Source organism: Corvus hawaiiensis, chromosome 12, assembly GCF_020740725.1.
Source record: "Corvus hawaiiensis isolate bCorHaw1 chromosome 12, bCorHaw1.pri.cur, whole genome shotgun sequence".
Lineage (NCBI taxonomy): Eukaryota > Metazoa > Chordata > Aves > Passeriformes > Corvidae > Corvus > Corvus hawaiiensis.
The window spans coordinates 6,694,399-6,715,006 of record NC_063224.1 but is presented as its reverse complement, the minus strand read 5'-3'; the positions used below and the strand labels follow the sequence as shown (position 1 = coordinate 6,715,006).

The 20,608-nt window shown below is 59.5% G+C and overlaps 3 protein-coding genes across 6 annotated transcripts; 1 reads left to right on the top strand and 2 right to left on the bottom strand.

Annotated features, from left to right (window-relative positions):
* Window positions 1–45: 45 nt before the first annotated feature.
* On the top strand, window positions 46–5,890 carry POLR2C (RNA polymerase II subunit C). The gene is made up of 9 exons (XM_048316488.1): window positions 46–173; window positions 398–447; window positions 698–766; window positions 932–984; window positions 1,094–1,222; window positions 1,921–1,972; window positions 2,438–2,606; window positions 4,650–4,724; window positions 5,380–5,890. Exons 1-9 carry the CDS (start codon window positions 88–90, stop codon window positions 5,522–5,524), a joined length of 828 nt encoding a protein of 275 aa, XP_048172445.1. The 5' UTR covers window positions 46–87; the 3' UTR covers window positions 5,525–5,890.
* A 1,266-nt stretch (window positions 5,891–7,156) lies between these two features.
* On the bottom strand, window positions 7,157–12,597 carry DOK4 (docking protein 4). 2 transcript variants are annotated; one of them, XM_048316483.1, is made up of 9 exons: window positions 12,516–12,597; window positions 11,228–11,435; window positions 10,246–10,353; window positions 9,895–10,009; window positions 9,679–9,798; window positions 9,400–9,589; window positions 8,951–9,089; window positions 8,736–8,859; window positions 7,157–8,642 (listed from the first exon to the last, which is right to left on the bottom strand). In XM_048316483.1, exons 2-9 carry the CDS (start codon window positions 11,291–11,293, stop codon window positions 8,518–8,520), a joined length of 987 nt encoding a protein of 328 aa, XP_048172440.1. In that variant the 5' UTR covers window positions 11,294–11,435; window positions 12,516–12,597; the 3' UTR covers window positions 7,157–8,517. The 2 variants fall into 2 exon arrangements, with proteins under 2 accessions (XP_048172440.1, XP_048172441.1); XM_048316484.1 differs by lacking the exons at window positions 10,246–10,353; window positions 12,516–12,597 and having other exon boundaries at window positions 11,228–11,495.
* Window positions 12,598–13,345: 748 nt separating this feature from the next.
* On the bottom strand, window positions 13,346–20,116 carry CCDC102A (coiled-coil domain containing 102A). Of its 3 annotated transcripts, none has more exons than XM_048317072.1 (9): window positions 20,072–20,116; window positions 17,763–18,329; window positions 16,421–16,623; window positions 16,197–16,305; window positions 15,842–15,958; window positions 15,549–15,758; window positions 15,122–15,292; window positions 14,897–15,000; window positions 13,346–13,868 (listed from the first exon to the last, which is right to left on the bottom strand). In XM_048317072.1, the coding sequence occupies exons 2-9, from the start codon at window positions 18,279–18,281 to the stop codon at window positions 13,742–13,744; spliced, it is 1,560 nt and encodes a 519-aa protein (XP_048173029.1). In that variant the 5' UTR covers window positions 18,282–18,329; window positions 20,072–20,116; the 3' UTR covers window positions 13,346–13,741. The 3 variants fall into 3 exon arrangements, with proteins under 3 accessions (XP_048173029.1, XP_048173028.1, XP_048173027.1); XM_048317071.1 differs by lacking the exon at window positions 20,072–20,116 and adding an exon at window positions 19,799–19,884; XM_048317070.1 differs by lacking the exon at window positions 20,072–20,116 and having other exon boundaries at window positions 17,763–19,722.
* Between the last annotated feature and the right edge of the window lie 492 nt (window positions 20,117–20,608).

Below are 20,608 nucleotides of genomic sequence, written 5' to 3'. Positions count from 1 at the left end.
GGACCGGGCGGGCGCTCCGGGCGGCGGGATCGGGATCGGGAGCGGGATCGGGATCGGGATCGGGGCCGGGATCGGGGCGGGGCAGCCATGCCGTATGCCAACCAGCCCACCGTGCGCATCACCGAGCTGACGGACGAGAACGTCAAGTTCATCATCGAGAACACGGACCTGGCGTGAGCACCGCCGCGGAGCCGGGCCGGGGCGGGCGGGCCCGGGGGTGAAGCGGCCGCGGGAGGCCCCGGGAGCGGCCCCACGGGCCCGGCCTCCCCGAGGGCGCCTCCGGTGCGGCCGGGAGGGTCTCTTGAGGCAAAGCCCCGCAGAAGCTCTGGCCGGCGTCTGTGCGGGCCCGCAGCCCCACGCTCCCTCATGCCTAAACACGGGTGTTTCCCTCCGTCAGGGTGGCAAATTCCATTCGAAGAGTGTTCATCGCAGAAGTCCCCATCATAGGTGAGGCCTTTTGCTTGCCTGGTCGCAGTCCCTTGGACTGCCCTCCCTGTGGCTCCCATCACTTCCCCTCCGTGTTCTCCCGCACCTCCCCGCTGCTTTTGGCTCTCCTTACCCGTGCTCGGGCAGTACTGTGCCCTGCAGATGCTGCCTCGGTGTGTCTCTGCAGTCTCTGTAATGTTTTCTGTGACCTCACAGGCTGGCTTTTCCCCACATGAGTATTTCTCAGCTTGTGACTTTCTCTTCTCTGCAGCCATTGACTGGGTCCAGATAGATGCCAACTCCTCCGTGCTCCACGATGAATTCATTGCACACAGACTGGGTGAGTGCTGGGGTGGGGAGGAAGATGAAGGCGGGTTGTGGGCAAAATCAGTCCAGAGATGCTGAAGCACCTTTGTCAGGTGCTGTTCCTCCACTGTCTTGGCAGGAGAGTTAGGGGCTCTTGTGGTCTCACTCAGACATTCCTCTGATTTCCTGCTTCCCACAGGTCTCATCCCACTCACCAGCGATGACATTGTGGATAAGATGCAGTATTCCAGAGTGAGTCAGGCGAAATGCTGGGGGAAATCATTTTTGAGGGTGGTGCGTGTTTGATCTGATGGAAAGCTCTGGCAGTTTCTTGCATGAAGAACCCATGTGTGTGTCCCAGGACTGCACGTGTGACGAGTTCTGCCCGGAGTGCTCCGTGGAGTTCACGCTGGACGTCCGCTGCAACGAGGACCAGACTCGGCACGTCACATCCCGCGACCTCATCTCCAACAACCCCCGCGTCATTCCGGTTGGTGCCGTCCCGCTGCGCATCCTGCTCTGCGTTCCTGCTGAGGCAGGGTAGCAAACACATGGAATGTAGACACAGCAAGGCCTCTGAGCATGTTTCACATCGCCCAAAGCTCCACTTAAACTGTAGTGGGAGAGCAAAGCAGGAATAGCTGCAGAAGCAGCGTGTGTGCCAGTGTCCTCCTCGTCTGTGCTGCGTTGTCCTTCACTTGCTGTCTGATGGGGTGCAGAGCAGTATGGCCTCATCCTGCAACCCTCATCCCAAAATCCTTGGCTGCCCCTTGACAGGCCTCTGGCTTGCTGGTTCTTGGCTCTCAGCATGGCAGAGTGTGAGGAGCCTGGGCCAGGACAGTGTTGCCAAACAGCTCCTGTGCAGTCATCTTGGGGAGGGTTGGTGGTGCCAAAGTGGGACAGATGCAAAGGGACTTACAGAGAATGTTCTAATACACTGTTGAGGTGGATCCAGATGTCACCACACCCTGAGGCTGCTCCTGCTGGTGATGGTGTCTGCCTGGGTAAAGCCCATCTGGAGCCTGCTGTCTGTTACTTGCCTTTGGCTGAGGTGCTCTGAGTGCTGTGTGTCATCTACGGCAGCTGTGGGAGTGACTTTGGGAACTGAGCAGATGTGCTGTGCAGGGCTGGAGCACTCATCCAAGCTGATCTTGTCATAATTTGCTTGCTTTTGTTCTGCTGCTGCAGGTGACATCTCGGAGCAGAGACAACGACCCCAATGACTATGTGGAGCAGGATGGTGAGTGGTGGGTCACTGGGAATAAGAGCTGGAGGAGGAAATTAACTTTTCTCTCAGGTTCTTTGAACTCATTCTTCCTTTACTAGCTGTGCAACCATAAGGCAGCCATAAATCGGATACTTCTGAGCTGCTGGTGTCACTGCATCAGTGGGGTAGTGTTTTGTCTTAATGCCACTTACAGATTGTCCCAGAACTAAAGTCAGAGGGTGCTTCTGTCTCTCCTTTTGAGAGCTTACAGACAGCAAAGAAGTGAAATGATGTGATGTTGGCTGTTCCCTGGGGGCCTGTGCAGCTCCTTTTTACTTAGCTGCTCTGGGGACACAGCTGAGCCCCTCTAAAAATCCAAGCAAACCCTGGATGCTGGTGACATCTTCCTGGACACCAAAAATCTGCCTTTGCTGCAGTGTGATCCTGCACACTCATTTCTCCTCTGCAGCCTTCTCAAACCAGTGTGTGCTTTTCCAGACATCCTGATCGTGAAGCTGCGCAAGGGGCAGGAGCTGCGGCTGCGAGCCTATGCCAAGAAGGGCTTTGGCAAGGAACACGCCAAGTGGAACCCCACGGCCGGCGTGGCCTTCGAGTACGACCCCGACAACGCTCTGAGGCACACGGTGTACCCCAAACCAGAGGAGTGGTATGTCCTGGTGTCTGTCTGCAGGGACTGGGAAAGATTTTCCAGCAGCCAACAACTTACTCTTCAGCCCTGGGGATAATTTGGGTCAGTAAGTGATGGGGAGCGTGCCTGCCACATCCCGTTGCACAGACTCGGCTCCTGGGTTTGGGTAGCAAGGCCAGTCGCTTGTTTGCAGCTGCACACAAGGTGGACTGGTTTGTAGTCATCTCTTGTCCTCCCTCACATACCATCACTGCTGGTTTACCTTGCTTTTATGCCCTTTTTCACCACTTGTTGCTGATCTTCCCTGTGCAAGTGTTTTGTAGGTCAGGTAAGGTCTGAGGAAGGAACAGATCCATATGAGAAGAAAGAAGCTGCTATGAGAGCAAAGAGTGGAAGGTTGGGTTGCAAGGCTGATTTTTCAGCCTGGCTTAAGGAAGCCCAGTATGGCTCTGATTTAACCCATACATCTGCTCACTCCTGGAGCCTGAGCTTTGGCAGGGTTTCCCTCTCTGGCCCTTTCCTCTCCTCTGAAATACCGTTCTGCACAAGTTGCATGCTGCTTCTCATCCAAAAGTGACGTGAGTTTACATTTGGAAAGCTGCTGCCCTGCTTTGGATGGGCAAGGACTTTATCCATCATCACTTTTCATGAACAGGTACCTGAGCTGCTCTTGGCTCTGTATCCCAGTGATCACGTAGCAGACATCCTGCCACTGAGCACGCTGGAGCCAGGAGCATAGCGAGGAACCAGGTGCTTCAGGCAAGGCAGGTTGAGAGCAGGGACCGGGCAGGGTAGTGGATGTGCTGCTGTAAGCATTGATGGGTTGCAGGCTCAGGAGCCTGGTGTGGCATACAACAGGACACCAGGAAACAGTTTTTGAGACGTTCTAGACAAAATATATGTAAAAGTTGGAAAAATCCCACAAGAGGATTGATATTGGAGCTGCCAGTTCTTGACGATATGTCTCTCTTTCCAAGTTCATCTGACTCCCTGTGAATACAATACAGAGCCAAAGGCTTCTGCTGTCCAAGGCTAGCTATGATTTTTGGTTTAGTTTTTCATGGTAGTTGCTTTTTGAGGCTGTTGGCAGAACACTGGCATACAGCTAGACTCTCCAAACAGCTGTCAGGGTGGTGGAAACCTCTGCACTGTTTTGGTCATGGGTGGTTCTGCAAGTAACAAGAAATCCCAACTTCATTAATTAACACTTCATCTCTCTCAGTGGTTTGTAAAGGCAGAGGGTTTGTTTGAAAAATACAGTTTTATTTCAGGCAGCTGATTACAGGGTGCTGGGATCAGTGTTTCTGGGCATTGCAGAAGGGCAGAGGAAGGCCAGTGGGAGACCTTGGTAGGTACAGGATTTTCTGTGCTGGCTTCTCAGACAGCTCAAGGCTCTGGGTTTTCTTACACGGATTAAGGGGTTCCACACAGTCTCTCTGGTGTGGTGCTCTATAAACCAAGGGATGCAGCAGGTAGAAAGATATGACACACAGGTAGTGCAGTGATTTTGGTAGAGGAGTGGAGGCACAGGACATCAGGATGGAGCTCACTGATGCAGCTGATGTCTGAGGTTTTTTTCCTGCTGGGTTCAAGCCAACTGGGCTTCACAGACTTGAGTACTGGAGTATTCCATTGCTGTCCTGGCCCAGTGGAAAGTAGAAAGAAAAGAGAACCCAAGGTCCATTACTCCATAAAAGCATCTAGGCTCCATAAACACAGTCCCTTCAGGAATTGATATCCCTTCACTGTGAGCAGCTGCCAGATTGTTTGTACCAGTGTAGGTGGTTTATGAGCCACAGTACAGGGCTTGATGAGTTTGGGCATAGCAGGGCTGATCCTCTTCTTGCAGTGCTGCTGGATTACTCTGTGGCATTAATGAGGAGCCAGAAAGAGCAATGTGAGACAGCTCTTTTCTGTAACTTGATGTTTGATAACCACCCTGTTGTGTGCTGGATGTGAGCCCCAGAGCTTGCTCTCTGGGGCCAAACTGAGTGCCTGGGCTCTGTGGGGCCAGGCTGGAGCAGGGGCTCTGTGCTAACCTCTCCTGCTCTCTGATTCCAGGCCCAAGAGTGAGTACTCGGAGATCGATGACGAGGATGCTCAGGCTCCCTATGACCCCAATGGGAAGCCAGAAAGGTAGGGAGCTGAATGCAGTGCTGCAGCTGGAAGATGGGGTGACTGGCTGGGTGCATCTCACGGGCTCTCATTAATAGAGGAGTGTCTACTTTGTGCTGAAATTGCCAGACCAGGGAGCTGACATTCCCTGAAAAGCAGGGCAGGAGTTGGGTGATATGCCCAGGTCTGGCAGGTTTTCCCCTCTGGGAGATACTAGACAGTACTCCTGAGTTTGTGTTGCCAGGTAGGGTGGTGCACACTCGGTGGAGTGTGAGGCCTGTGGGGGAAATACCCTGGCTTAAGGTATTCATTCACCTGTGTGTGTCTCACGCTCTTGATTGCTGGTGTTACTTACACTGCAAAAGTGCCTCAGCCAGCCCTAGTCCCTGGCCTGGGGCTCTGTGGTGGCTCGCAGGTCACAGTGCTGAACAGAAATCAATATCAGAAGTGCTCTTACAGCCCATGAAGTTGTGAGTGTTGGTGTGATGGTTGTAGAGGGGCAGCACTGGCTGTACCCTGCTTGGGAGGTGAATGATGATGATGATGATGATGATGATGATGATGATGATGGTTGGGATTCCAGGCAGATCTCCCTGCTGTGGGCATGGATGGCTGAAATAATGTGCACCTCCTTGCAGAGCAGATGGTGACTTAACCCCTTGCATTGTAACCTCAGGTTTTATTACAACGTGGAGTCCTGCGGTTCTCTGCGCCCCGAGACCATCGTCCTGTCTGCACTGTCCGGCCTCAAGAAGAAACTGAGCGATCTCCAGACACAGCTGAGCCACGAGATCCAGAGTGACGTCCTCACTATCAACTGAGGTGGCTCCTTGCAAGAGAGTGCTGAGCTGTGAGTGATGCCTGGCTGAGATCTAGGGAGAGGCTTTTACCTCCCCACCATCTCCCTCTGCCTTTCCTGGCCCAGCACCTGGTTGGTGACGCCTCTTCCCTGGCCTTCCTTCCCAGGGAAAGCCATTGTGATGTGTAGGGTAAAACAGGAAGGGAACCAGTCAGTGAGCATCTTAGCTGGGGCAGGCTTTGTTTCTAAGTGATCCCAGAGTTTTGGTTCTGGTGCTGGATTTTGGCCATGTGGTGTTTGGGATCGGGAAGCGTGTACCTTTGTTACACAACCCTGCTTTATTTACATGTCCATTTTTTACTGTGCTGAATAAAGCCTTACCCCCACATTTTTCTGTCATCCCTGAAAGCTCATCCGAGGCTGCTGGAGGAGATGTCACATCATTTACTTCTCTCCAATAGACATTAACTTAATGAGATCTGCTTTGGAGGGAGCATTGCTCACTGATGCTGATTGCTGCTTGTGACATTATCTCCTGAGGAGAGCAGCACCCCTCCTGCAGGCAGCCCGTCGTTCATTGATCTGGGCTTGCTTTTAAAGCAGATGTTTGAGGCTGGGGTGGGTGAGTTGCTGCAGAAGGCAGCACTGTAGGGGAGCTCAGCTGGGCCAGGCAGGTGAAGCTGTACTTACAGACTCCTCAGGAACAGGCTCCACCCGTGCTGTATAACCTTTCTCTGAGGAGCTGGGTGGCACGGGGTCTGTCAGTAATGGCCTCTGGCTGATACCTTTCTTTGTGCCCACAGCCCCCAGTGTATGCTGGGCTAGAGCTTGGTGCAGATCCCATGCCCTGACCCCCCTGGCAGTGGCTGAAAGGCTCCAGCAATGGCCTTTGTCACCCCTCCTCCCCTCCATTCAGTGCCCAGCATGGCTTGGGATGAGCTTATTGGTGACACTTTCCTGGAGAGACCCGCAGCTCCTGTACCGTGGAGGCTGGGAGGGAGGGGAAGGCCTGTGTGCCCCTGTGCTCATCCCGCTGTGGATGGGGATAGTTCAGGGAGTAGTGACAGGGTCATGCTGAGCTGGGGAGAGCAGCCCATGTCAGCATTGCCTTCCTCTCCAGGCTGCTGCTTCCATTTCCTTCCCATGGCAGAGCTGGCTGCAGCATGGGTCCCCATGTCCCCGTCCCTGGAGGGGTCACTGCGCTGGCTGGCGTGGCTGTCTTACCTTGAGGCCAGTCCTGCCAGGCAGTCATGGCACGGATAACTTACCTGGCACAGCTCTGGGAGAGCTGGGAGATGGTGTGCCTTGAAACACCTTCACATGGGGACTTGGAGCCACCACCGCCCTGGCACATCCCCGGAGCTCCGGGGAGCTGGAGGCAAGGGTGACAGTGGGCTGCTGGCATGCTGTTCCACTCCGGGTTGTTTGATGGAGAGTGGCAACTCGCTCCACCCTTCTTCCTCTCCCAGTGGTTTTAGGGCTTCACTTGAAATGTCCTGGCCATGGCTGGAGGCAGAACAAAGCCCTGAGCCAAGCCTGCTGCCAGGAACCTCAGGAAATCTCCCCCCATCAGCATTTTTCTCTCTGGCAGGCACTACTCCCACTTGCGCTTCCCGAGCGCGCTTGGATGGAACAGACAAACAGGAAGGGTGGATGTGGATAAGGGTTGTTTATTCATTGAGCAACTCCTTAAAAAACAGAAAACCCAAACATTTTTGGTAACAAATGTTAAATCTTTTCCAGATGAGGTGCGTAGCCAGAAAAAGAGCAAGTTCCACCTCTCACCCCAGGGGGGACACACTGCTGGGCAGTGCTGGGGTCCCAGAGCCCCTCTGTGCCCAGCCATGCTGCGAGGAGCAGCCTTTCTCTGTCCCCATGTCCCCTCAGCCACAAGCTACACCACCCTGAAACACAGTATTTACAGACCACAGATTCCCACATCACGACACTCCCTGTGCCCAACACATGGACCTGGAGCTTTAAAGGGCAGAAATAAAACCACCAAGCATCCAACCCAGACGGAAGAGGACTCCAAAGAAACACCAAGGTTTGCACGGCAATAAAAAGATAGCCCTTCTAAAGGAGGTCAATAAATAGGAGAACTAGAAAAAAATCAATTGCTTTTAAGTTCAGCACATGAAGCCCAGTTCCAACCCCAGTGGGTGAGGAGGGAGTGAGGGCTATGGGAATGCACAGAGGAATGTGGCTCTCTCCTCATCAGCATGGGTTTCTCTGCCCTGGGGCTTCTCGTATCCACAAAGCTGCCCCTTGAGAGACAGATGCTACTGGCCAAAACCAGTCCCATGGTTGCCCACCAGCAGATAAACTGGGGGCATGGCAGGGGGACACAGCTGTGGGAGGAGCGAGGAGTGTTTGGGTGGGAGAAGCCGGGGAGCTCAGCTCTGCCCGGCCGCTCACCCCAGCCAACCCCCCTGGAAGGAAAACCAGTTTCTCCTGAGACATCTCAATTCTACAGCGAGTGTTTAAATAGCTTGAAGTGCAAAAATCAGCTCAGGGGTGGCAGGGTGTCCTCAGGAGCACCCCACTCTTCATAGGGGGGTGGGACCCTGCACCATCAGCCTGGCACAGCTGCATCCTCCAATGCTGCTCCATAGCCATGGCAGAATGATGCTCCAGCCTTCCTGCCATGCAGAAGACTCCGAATTTCTTGACCCCCCCAACTCTCTTCACCTCCCAGCTGGATCCCCGAGAGTCAAAAACCTCTGGACATCTGCCCAAGGGCTCTTCAGCAGCCACCACATTTGCATTCATGTGAGAAGGAAATATCTCTTACAATATGGATATTCAATATATATTTGAAGTCAGTTGAGGCTGAGCCAGCCATTGCCTCCACTAACGCCAGACCAGGGCGTGAGCCAGTGCCTGCTTCCCAAGGTCTTGGCACGGAGGTGCCCCAGCTCGGTCTCCTGGGGATTCTGAGGGGTGGCTGCCTTCATCCTTGCCACCCCTTGGAGAAGAAAAAGGGGACCGCTGCCACAGTCCCCCTACACCAGCTCACGGGGACGATGTGGGCTCCCTGCCTTCAGGCTTGTCGCTTTTGGAGGACTTTGGCTTCAGCAAGATGAACCTGTTGAGGAGGTCGGTGTCCGAGCTGGCCTGGGCACCTGCATACGCCTCTCCTGGGGACAAAGCAGAGGATGGGTTCACCTGGTGGGGAAAGCTCCAGGGGCTGGGGGAGCAGCAGCTCCTCGAGGTGGGGTGGGGACACTCACCGGCATAGCTGGAGGACTCGGCCATGTTCTGGGAGCCGGTGATGTGGTGCCAGTAGGCACTGCGGGGCAGCATGGTCGTGGGGGTGCAGGGGTAGGAGAAGTGCTCAGTGCCCTTGTTCAGCAGCTGCAGTGGATGAGAGGGGGGAGGAGGGTGACACAGGGCCCCTGGAGTCTCCCCCAGCTGTGTCCCCCCCTTAGCGTGGGCTGGAGCTCACCCTGACATTCTTCTCCATCTCCAGCAGGACCCTCTTGTGCTGCTCAGCGATGGCCAAAGTGGCGCTGTGCACGCGCTGGTAGATCTGCTCGCCCTCCTGCGTCTGGAAGGTGTAGAGACCTTCTCCTGCGTCGCACATCCTACGGGGATGTGGCACAGGATGTCACCAGGGTCTTCAAGCCAAGGGATGATAAAAAAAAACCCCACCCCAGGTGGCAGCTGGTACAGCTCCCACGCTGTTAGAGCTGTTCCTATGTCCCCTTCATGGTGTTGAGCTGGGACCAGAACCAGCTCCAAGCCCCCCCTGCCACGGGCACACTGTACAGGCCAAGGCCACCACCCCAGCCTCAGGCCAGCCTGTGATGATGCCAGCAATGCCACTGCCTGGAGCACCAAGCTGGATGAAGGCACACAGTGGTGATCCCTGTCCCAGCAAGGGTGACTTCTCACCGTCCAGCCTCGAAGGTGAAGCGGGTGGCGTCGCGGCCGTAGCGGCGCAGGGAGCAGAGGGGCCAGGAGACCAGCTTCACCCGGGGGTTGTGCGTGTCCCAGAGGTAGATGTTTTCGTGGGTGATCTGCAGCTTGCACTCGCCATAAACGTCCAGGTTGGGGCAGGGGAGGAGGAACACGTTGAACCGGTCTGGAGACAGGAAAAAAATAGAAAATAAAATAATCTGCGGGGGGTGCAGCGAGGCGGAGCCCCGGGCGAGCACTCGCCGCCGCGCTCACCCGTCTGCTCGCACTGCACGCCGGGCGCCAGCAGGTCGGGCTCCCCCAGGCTGATGTCGTTCAGGCGGGCGCCCAGGCACTCCACCGACAGCGTCTTGTACCACTCCTCCGCCTCCAGCTCTGCAAGACACCACGGCAGCCCCTGGGCGACCCTGGCCACGCCGGGGTGCCCCACCCAGCACCCCCAGCCCAGCTTCCCTGGGCGCTGCCCCGTACCTGAGTCGCAGGTGAAGGTCCGGGCGGAGTCGTCGGTGAAAACGATGGCCACCGCCTGTCTCTTGGTCTCCTTGGGCAGCCGCGTGATGCACTTGACATTGCTGATCTCGGTGACCTGCAGAGGAGTTAAGGGGTCACCGAGGGCTGCACCCAGACCCCAGCTGCTGCTCCCAGACCCTGTCACCCGCTGCACCCAGCCCCTGTTCCCTGCTGCACCCAGAGCCAGCTGCATCCCCCTCCGGAGCGCATGGGGACAGCCACCCAGCAAGTTTCGGCAAAGAAGGACCTGCTCTGGCACGGGTCCGCGAGCAGCGGGCAGCACCCCAGCACCCCTCCAGCGCAGCCCCTCACCTTGGGGCACCCACGCAGGCACGCCGACTTCTCATCCGGGTACTTCTCCAGGCGCTGGGGCCCTTTGCTGGAGGATTTGCGGAAGACCAGCCAGCACCGGCGGTAGATCTGCCGGACAGACAGCGGCGGCTGCTCGGGGCCCCTGGGGGTCCCTGTCCCCACCACATCCCCACGTCCCCCTGTCCCCATCCCCAGGACCCGTGCCTGGTTCTGCTGACCCTGCTGGCCTGGGGACAGGAGGCAATGCTGGCGATAGGGATATGCCGAGGCTGCCATCATCTGCCCCCACCCCCCGCCAGTGCTAATTACAGAGCTTAATTAATGAACACAGACAAAGCTCTCAAGGGGACCGCTGTTCTGGCATTTCCCCGTCCCCTCTCCTACAGCCCCTGCTTCTGAGGGTGGTGGGGCCACCGTCCCCGGGCATGTCCCCCCCACTCGAGCCCGCTCCCTCTTTGTTCTCCCTAATTAGCATGAAATTACCCAGCATGCTCGTTGCTGCCGGCTCCAAGCCATGGAGATGGGCGACCAAACCCCCTGACCCCCCACCTATGGGTGCTGCAGTCCCACACCACCCTAATTTGCACCCAGCAGCTCCAACCTCTGCCGGTGAGGAGCATCCCCGACGTCAAACTGTGTGTGCAGGGAAACTGAGGCACGGGGGTAAGGGAGGGCTCAGGAATATCCCCCACACCCTGGGTGACCTGGGACAGGTGAACGGGTGTTACTCGGTGCAGGATCCGGCCGGTGCAGGAGCTGGACTGGGGCTGCTGGGTGATTTGGGTACCAACAAGTGGCCTCTCCCTGCCATCTCCCACTCCTCTGCCACCACAGCCCCCAAAATGCTGCTTATTCAACCCCAAAACAGGGGCACAGGATGCCGCAAGAGGTACCTGGCCACGTCACCTCACAGGGAAACCAGCACCCCAAATCCATGGGTGTTCTCCCCCACACTCCCCCATTCCCCAAGATCCCCACTCACCCCCAGCTTCTTGCTCTTCATCCTCACATAGCCCTGCTTGATGATGTCGTTAAAATTCGTCGCCATGGCGATGGCTCGATAGGGTAGGGGATATTTTGGGAGGGGGGGGCTGCCTTCACTTTCGCCCCCCCCCCTCCATCCTCTTCCTCCGTACCCCTCCTGTCTCACCACCGGCCCAGCTTGGTGCTAGCAGTGTCCCCCATGCTGGCTGAAAAAGAGAAATGACAGACCGACGGGTGACATCTTCCTCGTCCTCCTCCCCCTCCTCCTCGTCGTCCTCCTCCTCCTCCTTCCCCTCCTCCTCCTCCTCCTCCTCCTCCTCCTCTTCCTCCTCCTTTCGCTGCCTGAACCATCCGAGTGGAACAGTCCGGTGTTAACCCCTGCCAGGACAGTGGAGCCAGGATGGCACAGACAAGTGGTCGGTCCCCTGCCACCATCTCCAACATGTGTCCGAGGGGACACCCACACCAGACCTCGCCCGCAGGTCTCCATCACCTCTCGCACCTCCATCACCTCCTTCCTCCCAGGCTGCTCGCTTGGGCAGCAACATGGCCCCGGTGGCCGGGCACCAGTACGGTCCAGCGGTAACGACCTCCTGTTGGCCAGGCCAGCTCTGGTGTGGGGTGTTTCGGCCAGCACCAGCTGCCAGAGGGATCCCGGCTTCCAAGCTTACACCCCCTGGTGTAACCCAGCCTCTCTCCAGTCCTACCATGAGCTCGGCCTCGCTCAGCCTGGTCCCTGCTGGTTCCCCCAGCCCCAACCGGTGGGACCAGGTGGGGACCAGGTTCCTCTCCCAGCTGGAGAAGTCCCAGGCAGAAGGCAGTAACCCAGGAAACAGAACAGGGCCATCCCCGGGGATGCTCCTCCATGCCAGTGACGCCCTACTCCCCAAAGCCCAGCACCCAGAGGACTGGGACAGCACCTTGGGGACCTCCCGCTATCCTGACAGAGGCCGGGGGCAGCGCTCGCCTCTGAGGAGAATATCCCCCCCATTTCCCCATCCCCGTCACCCCACCCCACGCACACGAACACCCCAAGGGAACTCAGAGATGCTGGGAGATGCCTCCTGCCCCCTACCCCCGACCTGTCACCTCGGCACTCCCACACCTGGCGGCCCCCAACCCCTCACCACCCATCACCCGCAGGGCTCCCACCGGCACATCCCTCCCGGCGCTGTCACCCCCCGCCCGCTTGCCCCCGACACTTGTCAACCCAAACCTCGGTCAAGCCCCGTCCTGTGTCACCCTCTCCGCCCGCCCCCGTTCCCCCGCCGGTCCCCCCGCCTTACCCGGCCTCCCGGTGCGAGCGGACCCGCCGGAGCCTCCGCGTCCTGCGAGCCCCGGAGCCGCTCGGCCCCGCCCGGCCCCGCCCCGCCCGGCCCCGCCTCTCCAGGGCCCGCCCCCGCCCCGGTACCCCCCCTCCACCCCCGGGCTGCCCAACCAGAGGCACAACCGGCCGCCCTGGAAAGAGGTTTCCATCACTAGGCTTCAGAGTGAACACCCCGCAGCGACTGACGGGCGGCGGCAGCAGCCTCTTGTCTGTCCCTCAGCTCAGGTGTGTCTCCATTCCCCCCTCTATGCCCCCCAAAGTGGTTTCCAGGCCTCTCACTAAAACTGCCCCCAGGCACCCCCACCTCTGCAGCCTCACTTGTTGGGCCATAAAAATATGAATAATCGCTGGAAATAAAAGGGCATTAAAAAACGCCATGAGCAGCAAAGAGCTGCGCTTTTATCCAATCAATTAAAAGGCAGAGCGAGGGGATTAGCTCATTGAAATATTAATTTTTAATAAGGTTGTGTCTGAGCGCCTCCAAAGCCCCCAAGGCCCTGCACTGGGGGGCTGGGCTGAAGGGGCTGTGCTGGGATGATCAGCACCCACAGGTGAGCACCTCTGCAGCCCTGGCTCAGCACCTCCCCAGGGTAAGCAGCTCTGGGGGAACACCTTTCACTGCACAGGCCCAGGGACAGGCTTTAGCCCCACACCAGGCATGGGGATAGGGATGCCAGTGGGTGACATTCAGACCCGTGCATGGCTGGTGAAGAAATGCTGATTCTCCCCAAGTGTCCCCTCCCCACCCTCGCTCCTGTGTGGGGACAGACCAGCAGCTCACACCACCACCAGAGCCTGGGCCCATCTGGGCTCTGTATTTATAATAAAAAATCATATACAAATACATACATATATATAATATATATAAAAAGAAGTGGGCAGTTTTTGGCTGCCAGGCTTGGTGCCTCTCTCTGCCTGTGCCTCCTCCTCCTGGGCTCCTCAGCGATGCTGGCTTTGGTGGCCACATCAGTGTTCTGGGAGATGCCAGTGGCTGAAGGGGCATCCAACACTATCCAAGAGGCAGTGAGTTTGGAGCACCCCTGGGCAAATTTCTCCCCACTGCTCCATGCCTCAGTTTCCCCATCTATACAAGGATCACTGCACAGCTGGGCCCTGTGGCAACATGCACTTGAATGCAGAGGACTGATGTGGGACGTCCTGCGGTGGTGGCACTGGCCCTGGGCTCTAGGGCACCTGTATCTGCAGGTCCTCGTCCTCGTCGGGGTCACTGGTGCCGTCCCCAGCGTCGTCAGGGCCGAAGCGGGTGCTGCGCATCTTGCCGAAAAGTGGAGTGCTCTGCTGCCGCCGCAGCCTGCGAGGAACAGCTGCTGGGGTGGGGGCAGCAGCACGGCCCTGGGGGGGCCCTGAAGCTGAGCCCATCCCCCTGCACCCCTACAGCACGACTGCACCCTGGGGAGACTCCTTCCTGCAGTGCTCACTAAGCTCTGGGTGCAGGATGAGCCCCCCCAGCCTGGGGCCAACACTCTGGCATGGGGCCAGGGGGCTGTGGATGGTGCTCAGCACAAGTGGGGCACAGGCTAAACCCCTCCAGGGCTGGGCAGCACAGACCCAGACAGGAGTGCAGAGCAGGGAGGTGTCATCACCCTAAAATGAGGAATCCCCAAAAACCCCAGGAGTGACCATTCCCAGGAGCCTGTGGTGGTTGTAGCTCCCCACTTGCTCTTGCGTGAAAATTCATCAAGGAAAATTTATGAATCAAATTTGAAATCCAAAGGCCCAGGATCCAGTGAGATCCGACCAGTCCACTACACTTTACTGGAAAGCATGAATTATTTAGGGTTGAGTGCACAGGGAGTCTGGGGGGGGGGGGTGATGAATCCTCCATTATGCTTCCATGATTTAATGCAGATGTCCCAATAAAATAAAGGACGATTATAAACCCCCCCCAGCGCCTCCTGGAGCCGCGGCATCGATCCCACAGCCATTTCAGCTCTTTACTGCTGGAGAGACAAAGCAGCGCTGAGGAAAGTTTTGAGGGCAAGAAAACTCAGCTCCCACCTCCCCAAACTGATGTGGGGATGCTAGGAGCCTGCCCTGGCCCTGGGTACTGGTGGGTGCAACCCGAAGCAGCATAAAACTGGGCTGTGCTGGTCTCTGGGCAGTCTTATGCTGGTTTAACTGGGAGGTGAATGCCACCCAGCTCACAGTGGGGTGAAGACTGCTCAGAGGATGGCTGTGCCCCTTCTGAAGGTGTGGGAGGCACTTTGGCCATGCTTAGCCAAGAGTTCAACCAGGCGGATGCTGGTCGAGGGATGGTGGCAAGGAGAACATCATGCCATCCTTGCTGGTCCCTATGTGGCTCACCCAGCCCCTGCTCACCGGGACTGCAGATGCTCCAGCTGCACCTGGAAGCTCTCGCTCTGCTCTGTCTGCTCGTCCAGCGACCGCTGCAGCTTCCGCGTCTGGTTGTGGGCCTCATCCAGCTGTGGGATGGGATGGGATGGGATGGGATGGGATGGGATGGGATGGGATGGTGCTGTTGGCAGCTGTGGAGGGAGCAGAACAGCTCTCCCTGACCCTCTCCACCAGCATGAGCTTTCCCACCTCATCCTCAGCTTGGGCCAGCTCCTTCTTCAGCTCCTCCACCCTGAGGCGCAGCTTCTTCACCTCTCCCTCATGCTGCTCCACGCGGCGGTTGGCATGGGCCAGCTCAGCCATCTTCTCCTGGTACTGCTTCTTCAGCTTGGTGTGGATGTGCTTCAGGTCGGCCAGCTCCTGTGGGGGGTATGGGGCACAGGCTGAGTGTGGGACAGCCACCCCCACCACTGGGTGTCCCCTTCTCCCTCCCCAGGGACCTCTCCCATTGCCCCACCCCATGACCCAGGAGCTGATGGAGCAAGGACGGGGTCACCACCATCCCTTCAAGTGTGGTGGCAAAATTTGGGCTGGAGGGAGTCCTTGGGGACGCTGAGCCCCATGACAGAGTCAGCTAGGGATGCGGTGGAGGGGGACAGCACCACCCCTATGGCACCTTGTTCTTCTCGAAGAGCTCAGCCTGGATGGTTTTGAGGTCAGTGTCCAGAGCACTGGCTGTCTGGCGCCGCTTGCGAGCCAGCACCTCCTCCAGGTCCTCAATCTGCGCCCGCAGCTTCTTGTTCTCCCGCTCCAGGTTGAGCTTCTCCGTCTCCAGCCGCTCCCGCCGGCCCCACTCAGCCGCGTTCTCTGCCTGCAGCCGCTCCATCTGGGACAGGGGCACGGGGTGGCTGGGGGGCAGCAGGACCCCCTCGCTGCTCCCTCTGCCCCCACACTGGGGTTCGGCCTCACCTCTGCACGCAGTTCAGCCAGTTTCTTGTCCATGCTGGAGCGAGCCCCCAGCTCATCCTCCAGGTCCTCGGAGATGCGCCCCAGCTCGTCCTGATGAATCTCCTTCAGGATGTTGAGCTGTGGGGGGACATGGCACCCAAAGGGGGCTGTGAGCACCCACCTTCCATCTGAGCCCTGCCCACACTCAGCCACCCAACCTCTGTGAATGTTGGATCCATAGCACTAATGAAGACCCTTAACAAGCAACCTGGAGTTGGAGAAGTGGCTGAGGGCCACCACGTCCATCAGGATGTGCCACCCTCTGAGGGACAGGCCACCCCCAGGGGCACCTCTGCTCCCCAGGCACCTCGCTCACCTGCTTCATCACCTCCTGCTTGTTCTTGTTGAGCTCCTCGTACTTGATCTTCCACTGGCTGAGCTCGCCCTCCAGCTTCTCGATGTTCTTGCTGAGTGCCAGCTTGTCCCTGGGGAGAGGCAATGCTGGTGACAGCCTGCAGGACCCCATGGGACATCCCATCCCAGTGGGGACCAGGCTGGTATCAGCTGGCACCCTGCAAGGATGATGCCCCAAGCACTCACTCCCGCTCCTTGAGCAGCACTTTTTGGGACTCATCCAGCCTCAGCTTCAGGGCAGTGACTTTGGTGGCATCCTCCTCCACGACGCTGACGTCCTCCCAGAGCAGGCGGCTTCGTTCCTGGCGGCTGAAGGAGGCCCGGGGGCCCCGCTGCTCCCAGCTCTCGTCCTGCTTGCTCGTCAAGATGTTTTCCATCAGCTCCAGCTCCTGTGGCGCCGTGGGTGGCCCAGCACAGGGGACAGGGTGAGGGGGCAGCCCTGGCTTCCCAGCCCCTACAGCACCTAGCCCTCACCCCATAACCAAGAGCTTCTCTCTCTCCATTCCCCAGGGATCCCCTCAGGCTGATGGAGAGGGACTTGCCCTATTCATGGAGGGGAGCTACCATACATGACCACACTCTGCTGCCAGCTCCCTGCTGTGCTGGAAATTTGGTATCCAAACCAATTTATGACACTGATCTCACCCAGGACTGCCACGTGGGTGACCTTCTACCAGGTGCTCTGAGCACACAGTAAATGAGCCACAGGGGTTTCTGGGGGACAGGGTGTCCCTGGGGACCAAGTGTGGAGCCCGTGGGGGATGCTCACATGAGTTTCAGATTTGTCGCTTGGCAGCTGTGCTGTCAGGTGGACTGAACTGTCACGGCATTGCACCCCAAGCAGTGACTTCTGTGCTGTGACAGAGCCAACAGCAGCAGAGGAGGGATGGCTGAAGCAGCTGGGAGCATCCCTGAGGTGGTTCTGGTGTCCCCTTCTTCCTCCTCCTCCTTCCTTCAGCACAAATCTCTGCCAGAAGCCCATATGGACACCCTAACATTTGAGCCATGGCTGGGAGATGCCACCAGCACTGCCAATGCCACCATCCCCTGTACTGGCACAGTGATTTTTGCCTAGTGCCTCCAAAGGGAAAGCCCCAGGAAAGGGACTGGTGCCAGTGCCAAGGTGATCTCGCTGCATGGGGCTATGAGGGCTCTGGACCTCCTCATGACACTGCTCTGAGGAGTCTGATGCCCCCAATGCTGTTCCAAGAGGGGTCTGACTGCTCTGTACTGCTCCAAGAGGTGTCTGCCCATCCTATGCTGCTCAGAAAGGGGTCTGAGCCAAAAATCCTGCTTGGAGGGGTCTGACACCCCCCATACTAATCCAAAGGAGGGTCTGAACACCCTGTACTGCTCTGAGTGGGATCTTACCCTCCCAATCTTGCCCCAAGAGCGGTCCCCCCACACTGCCCATCTTTACAGGACAGGCAGTGGTGATTTGGGGGTACACATGGGTAGCTGACAAGGATGAGGAGCTCCCCTGTTCCCCTGCCAGCCCTGCTCACCCGGGGCAGCCCCGCACCCTCACCTTGGCTTTTTGGGGCACCTCAGCCCCCACATCCCGCACAGGCTCTTGCTCAGGGCCAGCGTCCCCCTCTGCTCCATCAGCGGGTGAGCTGCCGGCGCTGGGTTGTGGCGGTGGCCGTGGCGGGCGCTCGTCCGGCCGGTCGCGGTCACGGTCGCGGCGGAGGCTGGCGAGCTCCTTGGTGAGGGCCTCCAGCCGGTGCCGCAGCTGCCGCACCTCCTCGCGCGCCCGGTTGCGCTCGGCTCGCACCTTGCTCCATTTCTCACGCCAGTTGGCCGTGCAGTCCGACCACCAGCGCATCGTCTTCTCCATCTGGGCCGCCCGCGCCCGCGCCTCCTCCAGCTCCCGCAGCCGCAGCTCCTCCCGCCCTTCCCAGTCCCCTTCCAGCAACGCCGGCGGGGGCCCGGGCGAGGGTGTCCCGCTGGGAGGGGATGGGGAGGGCTCGGGGGCCAGCAGGGCCAGGAGCGAGCCCCCCGGCAGCGGCGGGGAGCCGGCCAGGCGAGACGCCCCGCTTTGGCTCATGGCAGGGCTCCCCTAGGGCATGGCCATCACCGTCCTGCAGCCAGGGACCTGCAGGAGACAGGAGGGGTCAGGTGGGGACTGCAGTAGGTGGCTGGAGGGAAGGGGTGGCAGGGGCACGGTCCCTGGCTTAGGGGAGCAGCACGCTGAGTGACAAGATCCCTGGAATGGAGCCTAGCCAGGTCCTCAGGGAACACTCTGGCAATGTCCCCAGCCAGGTCCCCAGTAAGCAGCCAAGTGATGGCTCCAGCCAGATCCCCAACGAAGACATCAGCGAGGTCCCCAATGAGGACCACAGCCCACTGCTCAGCCACCGGCACCTTGTCCCAGCTTGGCTCTGCAGGCACCTCTGCCAGCGCACCACAATGAAGGGAAGACATCTACATGTTATTCGCATGATGTCATCTGCATGAGGTCATCTGATGACATAATCTGAGAGCCTCCAAGACTCTCCCCGGTGCTGGGGTTGGGGTACTCAGCTGCACCCCAGCAGCTCCAGCGAGGATTACAGCCTGGATCCGGCGCCAGCAAAGCAGGAACAGCTCCGGAAGGAGAGCCGGAGCTGCCGGACTGGTGTGGCATGCTGGCAGGACAGTGTCCCGGCAGCTGGATGTGCTCTCCGGTGATGCCGCAACAAAGGGCCGGTGCTGAGCGTCTCCACCCCGGGCATGGACCTCACATCTCGGCACAGACCTCACATTCTGTCCTGGATCTCACATCCCGGTGCGGCCAGGCAGGCAGACCGCCCCAGGAAGCCTTAATGGGAGGCTGCTGTGTGTCCTAATGGGATAAGTACAGGGTCCAGCCGCGGCTGCCCGCAGCCCCGGCGGGTTTTTGGGACGGTGCAGCCCAGACCTGCTACGAAATCCAGCTGGGCTGGGAGAACCAGTGCTGGAGCAGCGGGAGCAGAGGCCGACGGCAGTTCTGGGATTTGCATGGGGGAAAACCCTAATTTTTCTGGTGATATTTGCTGAAATGGTGAAGTTGTGCTAAAACTCAGCAGCAAGCCCAGGCCTGTACTCTCTGGGCTGCTCCTGGAGGAATCCCAGGCACTGGCAGGACCCGGCACAAGCAGCGCCCACGGGAGCACAGATGGTGCACAGGCACCCACGCAAACCCCACGGGAGCACATGCGGAGCACCGGCAACCATGCAGCGCCCACGGGGAGCACGCGTGGACCCAGGGCACCCCTGCAACACCCACGGGGAGCACGCATGGATCACAGACACCACTGCAACACCCTCAGGGAGCACGTGTGGAGCAGACGGTCGGACATGCGGGAAGCATGCGTGGCTCACGGACACCCCTGGAACACCAGCAGGAAGCACGCGTGGAGCACGAGCATCCATGGGACGCCCGCGGGAAGCACGCGTGGCTCATGGACACCCCTGGAACACCCGCGGGAAGCACGCGTGGATCACCGGCCCGCGCGGATCGCGCCCCCTCCCCGCGGGCTCCGGGCGGGGGCGGCCCCGCCGGCCCCCCGCGCCTCCCCGTTGGCGGCGGGCGCTGTCGCTCACCCGCCGCGGCCCGGGCGGCGGGAGCCCCGCATTCCTCCGCTCCGCCGGAATTCCTCCGGGTCCGGCCCGGGACGGCCGGCACCGCCCAGCACCGCTCGGCCCGGCCCCGCCCGGTTCGCCACGGCCCCGCCCGCCCCTCCGCGGCCCGGCCCGGCCCGGCCCGGCGCGGCCCCTCCCCCGCCAAAGTTTCTCGCAAGTTTCCCGGTGCTGCCGGTGCCGCCGCCCGCCCGCCCGGCCCAGCCCGGCCCGGCCCGGTCCGGTCCGGTCCCTCACCCGGCGGTGCCGGCGCGGTGGCGGCGGTGGTGCGGGCGGCCCGCGCGGGCCGGGGCGCTGCGGCCGAGTCTCCTCCTCCTCCTCCCCCTCCTCCTCCTCCCCCCGCCGCCGCTCCCGCCCCCCGCCCGCGCCCGGGGGCCGGTCCCGGGCCGCGCTGCGTGTCCTGCCCCGTGGCACGGGCGGGGGGGCCGCACGCGTGGGGTTCCGGTGCTCGGGGGGCTGCGCGCAGCCCTGCACACGCGGATCGCGCGTGGGGGCCCGGACACGCGTGTGACGGGTGTTTGCCCGTGGGGGTTGCTGGGCTGCACACTCGTGTCTGCCCCAGGGCGTGGGTGCCGGGCCGGGGGACACGGGGCCCCCCGGGTGAGCGGTGGCCACGCAGCATCTGCATCCCCACAGATACGCGTGTTGGCTCCCTCCTGACCAAGCGGCAAAACCCCAAACCACCATTTTGCCCGTCTCTTTCCTTTTGCTGGATGCCTTTCAGGCAAAAAAATGTGGAAATACTAGCGGCCGAGAGGATTCGTGTCCCGCGGA

Coding starts and splice junctions, on each gene's coding strand:
- DOK4 (XM_048316483.1), bottom strand. CDS start 11,293: ATGGCGACGAATTTTAACGACATCATCAAGCAGGGCTATGTGAGGATG. Junction 10,354..11,227: donor TGAAGAGCAAGAAGCTGGGG/GTGAGTGGGGAT, acceptor TCTGTCCGGCAG/ATCTACCGCCGGTGCTGGCT. Junction 9,799..9,894: donor GACCTTCACCTGCGACTCAG/GTACGGGGCAGC, acceptor GGTGTCTTGCAG/AGCTGGAGGCGGAGGAGTGG.
- CCDC102A (XM_048317072.1), bottom strand. CDS start 18,281: ATGAGCCAAAGCGGGGCGTCTCGCCTGGCCGGCTCCCCGCCGCTGCCG. Junction 15,759..15,841: donor TGGCTGAACTGCGTGCAGAG/GTGAGGCCGAAC, acceptor CCCCTGTCCCAG/ATGGAGCGGCTGCAGGCAGA. Junction 15,001..15,121: donor TGGCCCAAGCTGAGGATGAG/GTGGGAAAGCTC, acceptor CCCATCCCACAG/CTGGATGAGGCCCACAACCA.
- POLR2C (XM_048316488.1), top strand. CDS start 88: ATGCCGTATGCCAACCAGCCCACCGTGCGCATCACCGAGCTGACGGAC. Junction 767..931: donor ATTCATTGCACACAGACTGG/GTGAGTGCTGGG, acceptor TGCTTCCCACAG/GTCTCATCCCACTCACCAGC. Junction 1,223..1,920: donor ACAACCCCCGCGTCATTCCG/GTTGGTGCCGTC, acceptor CTGCTGCTGCAG/GTGACATCTCGGAGCAGAGA.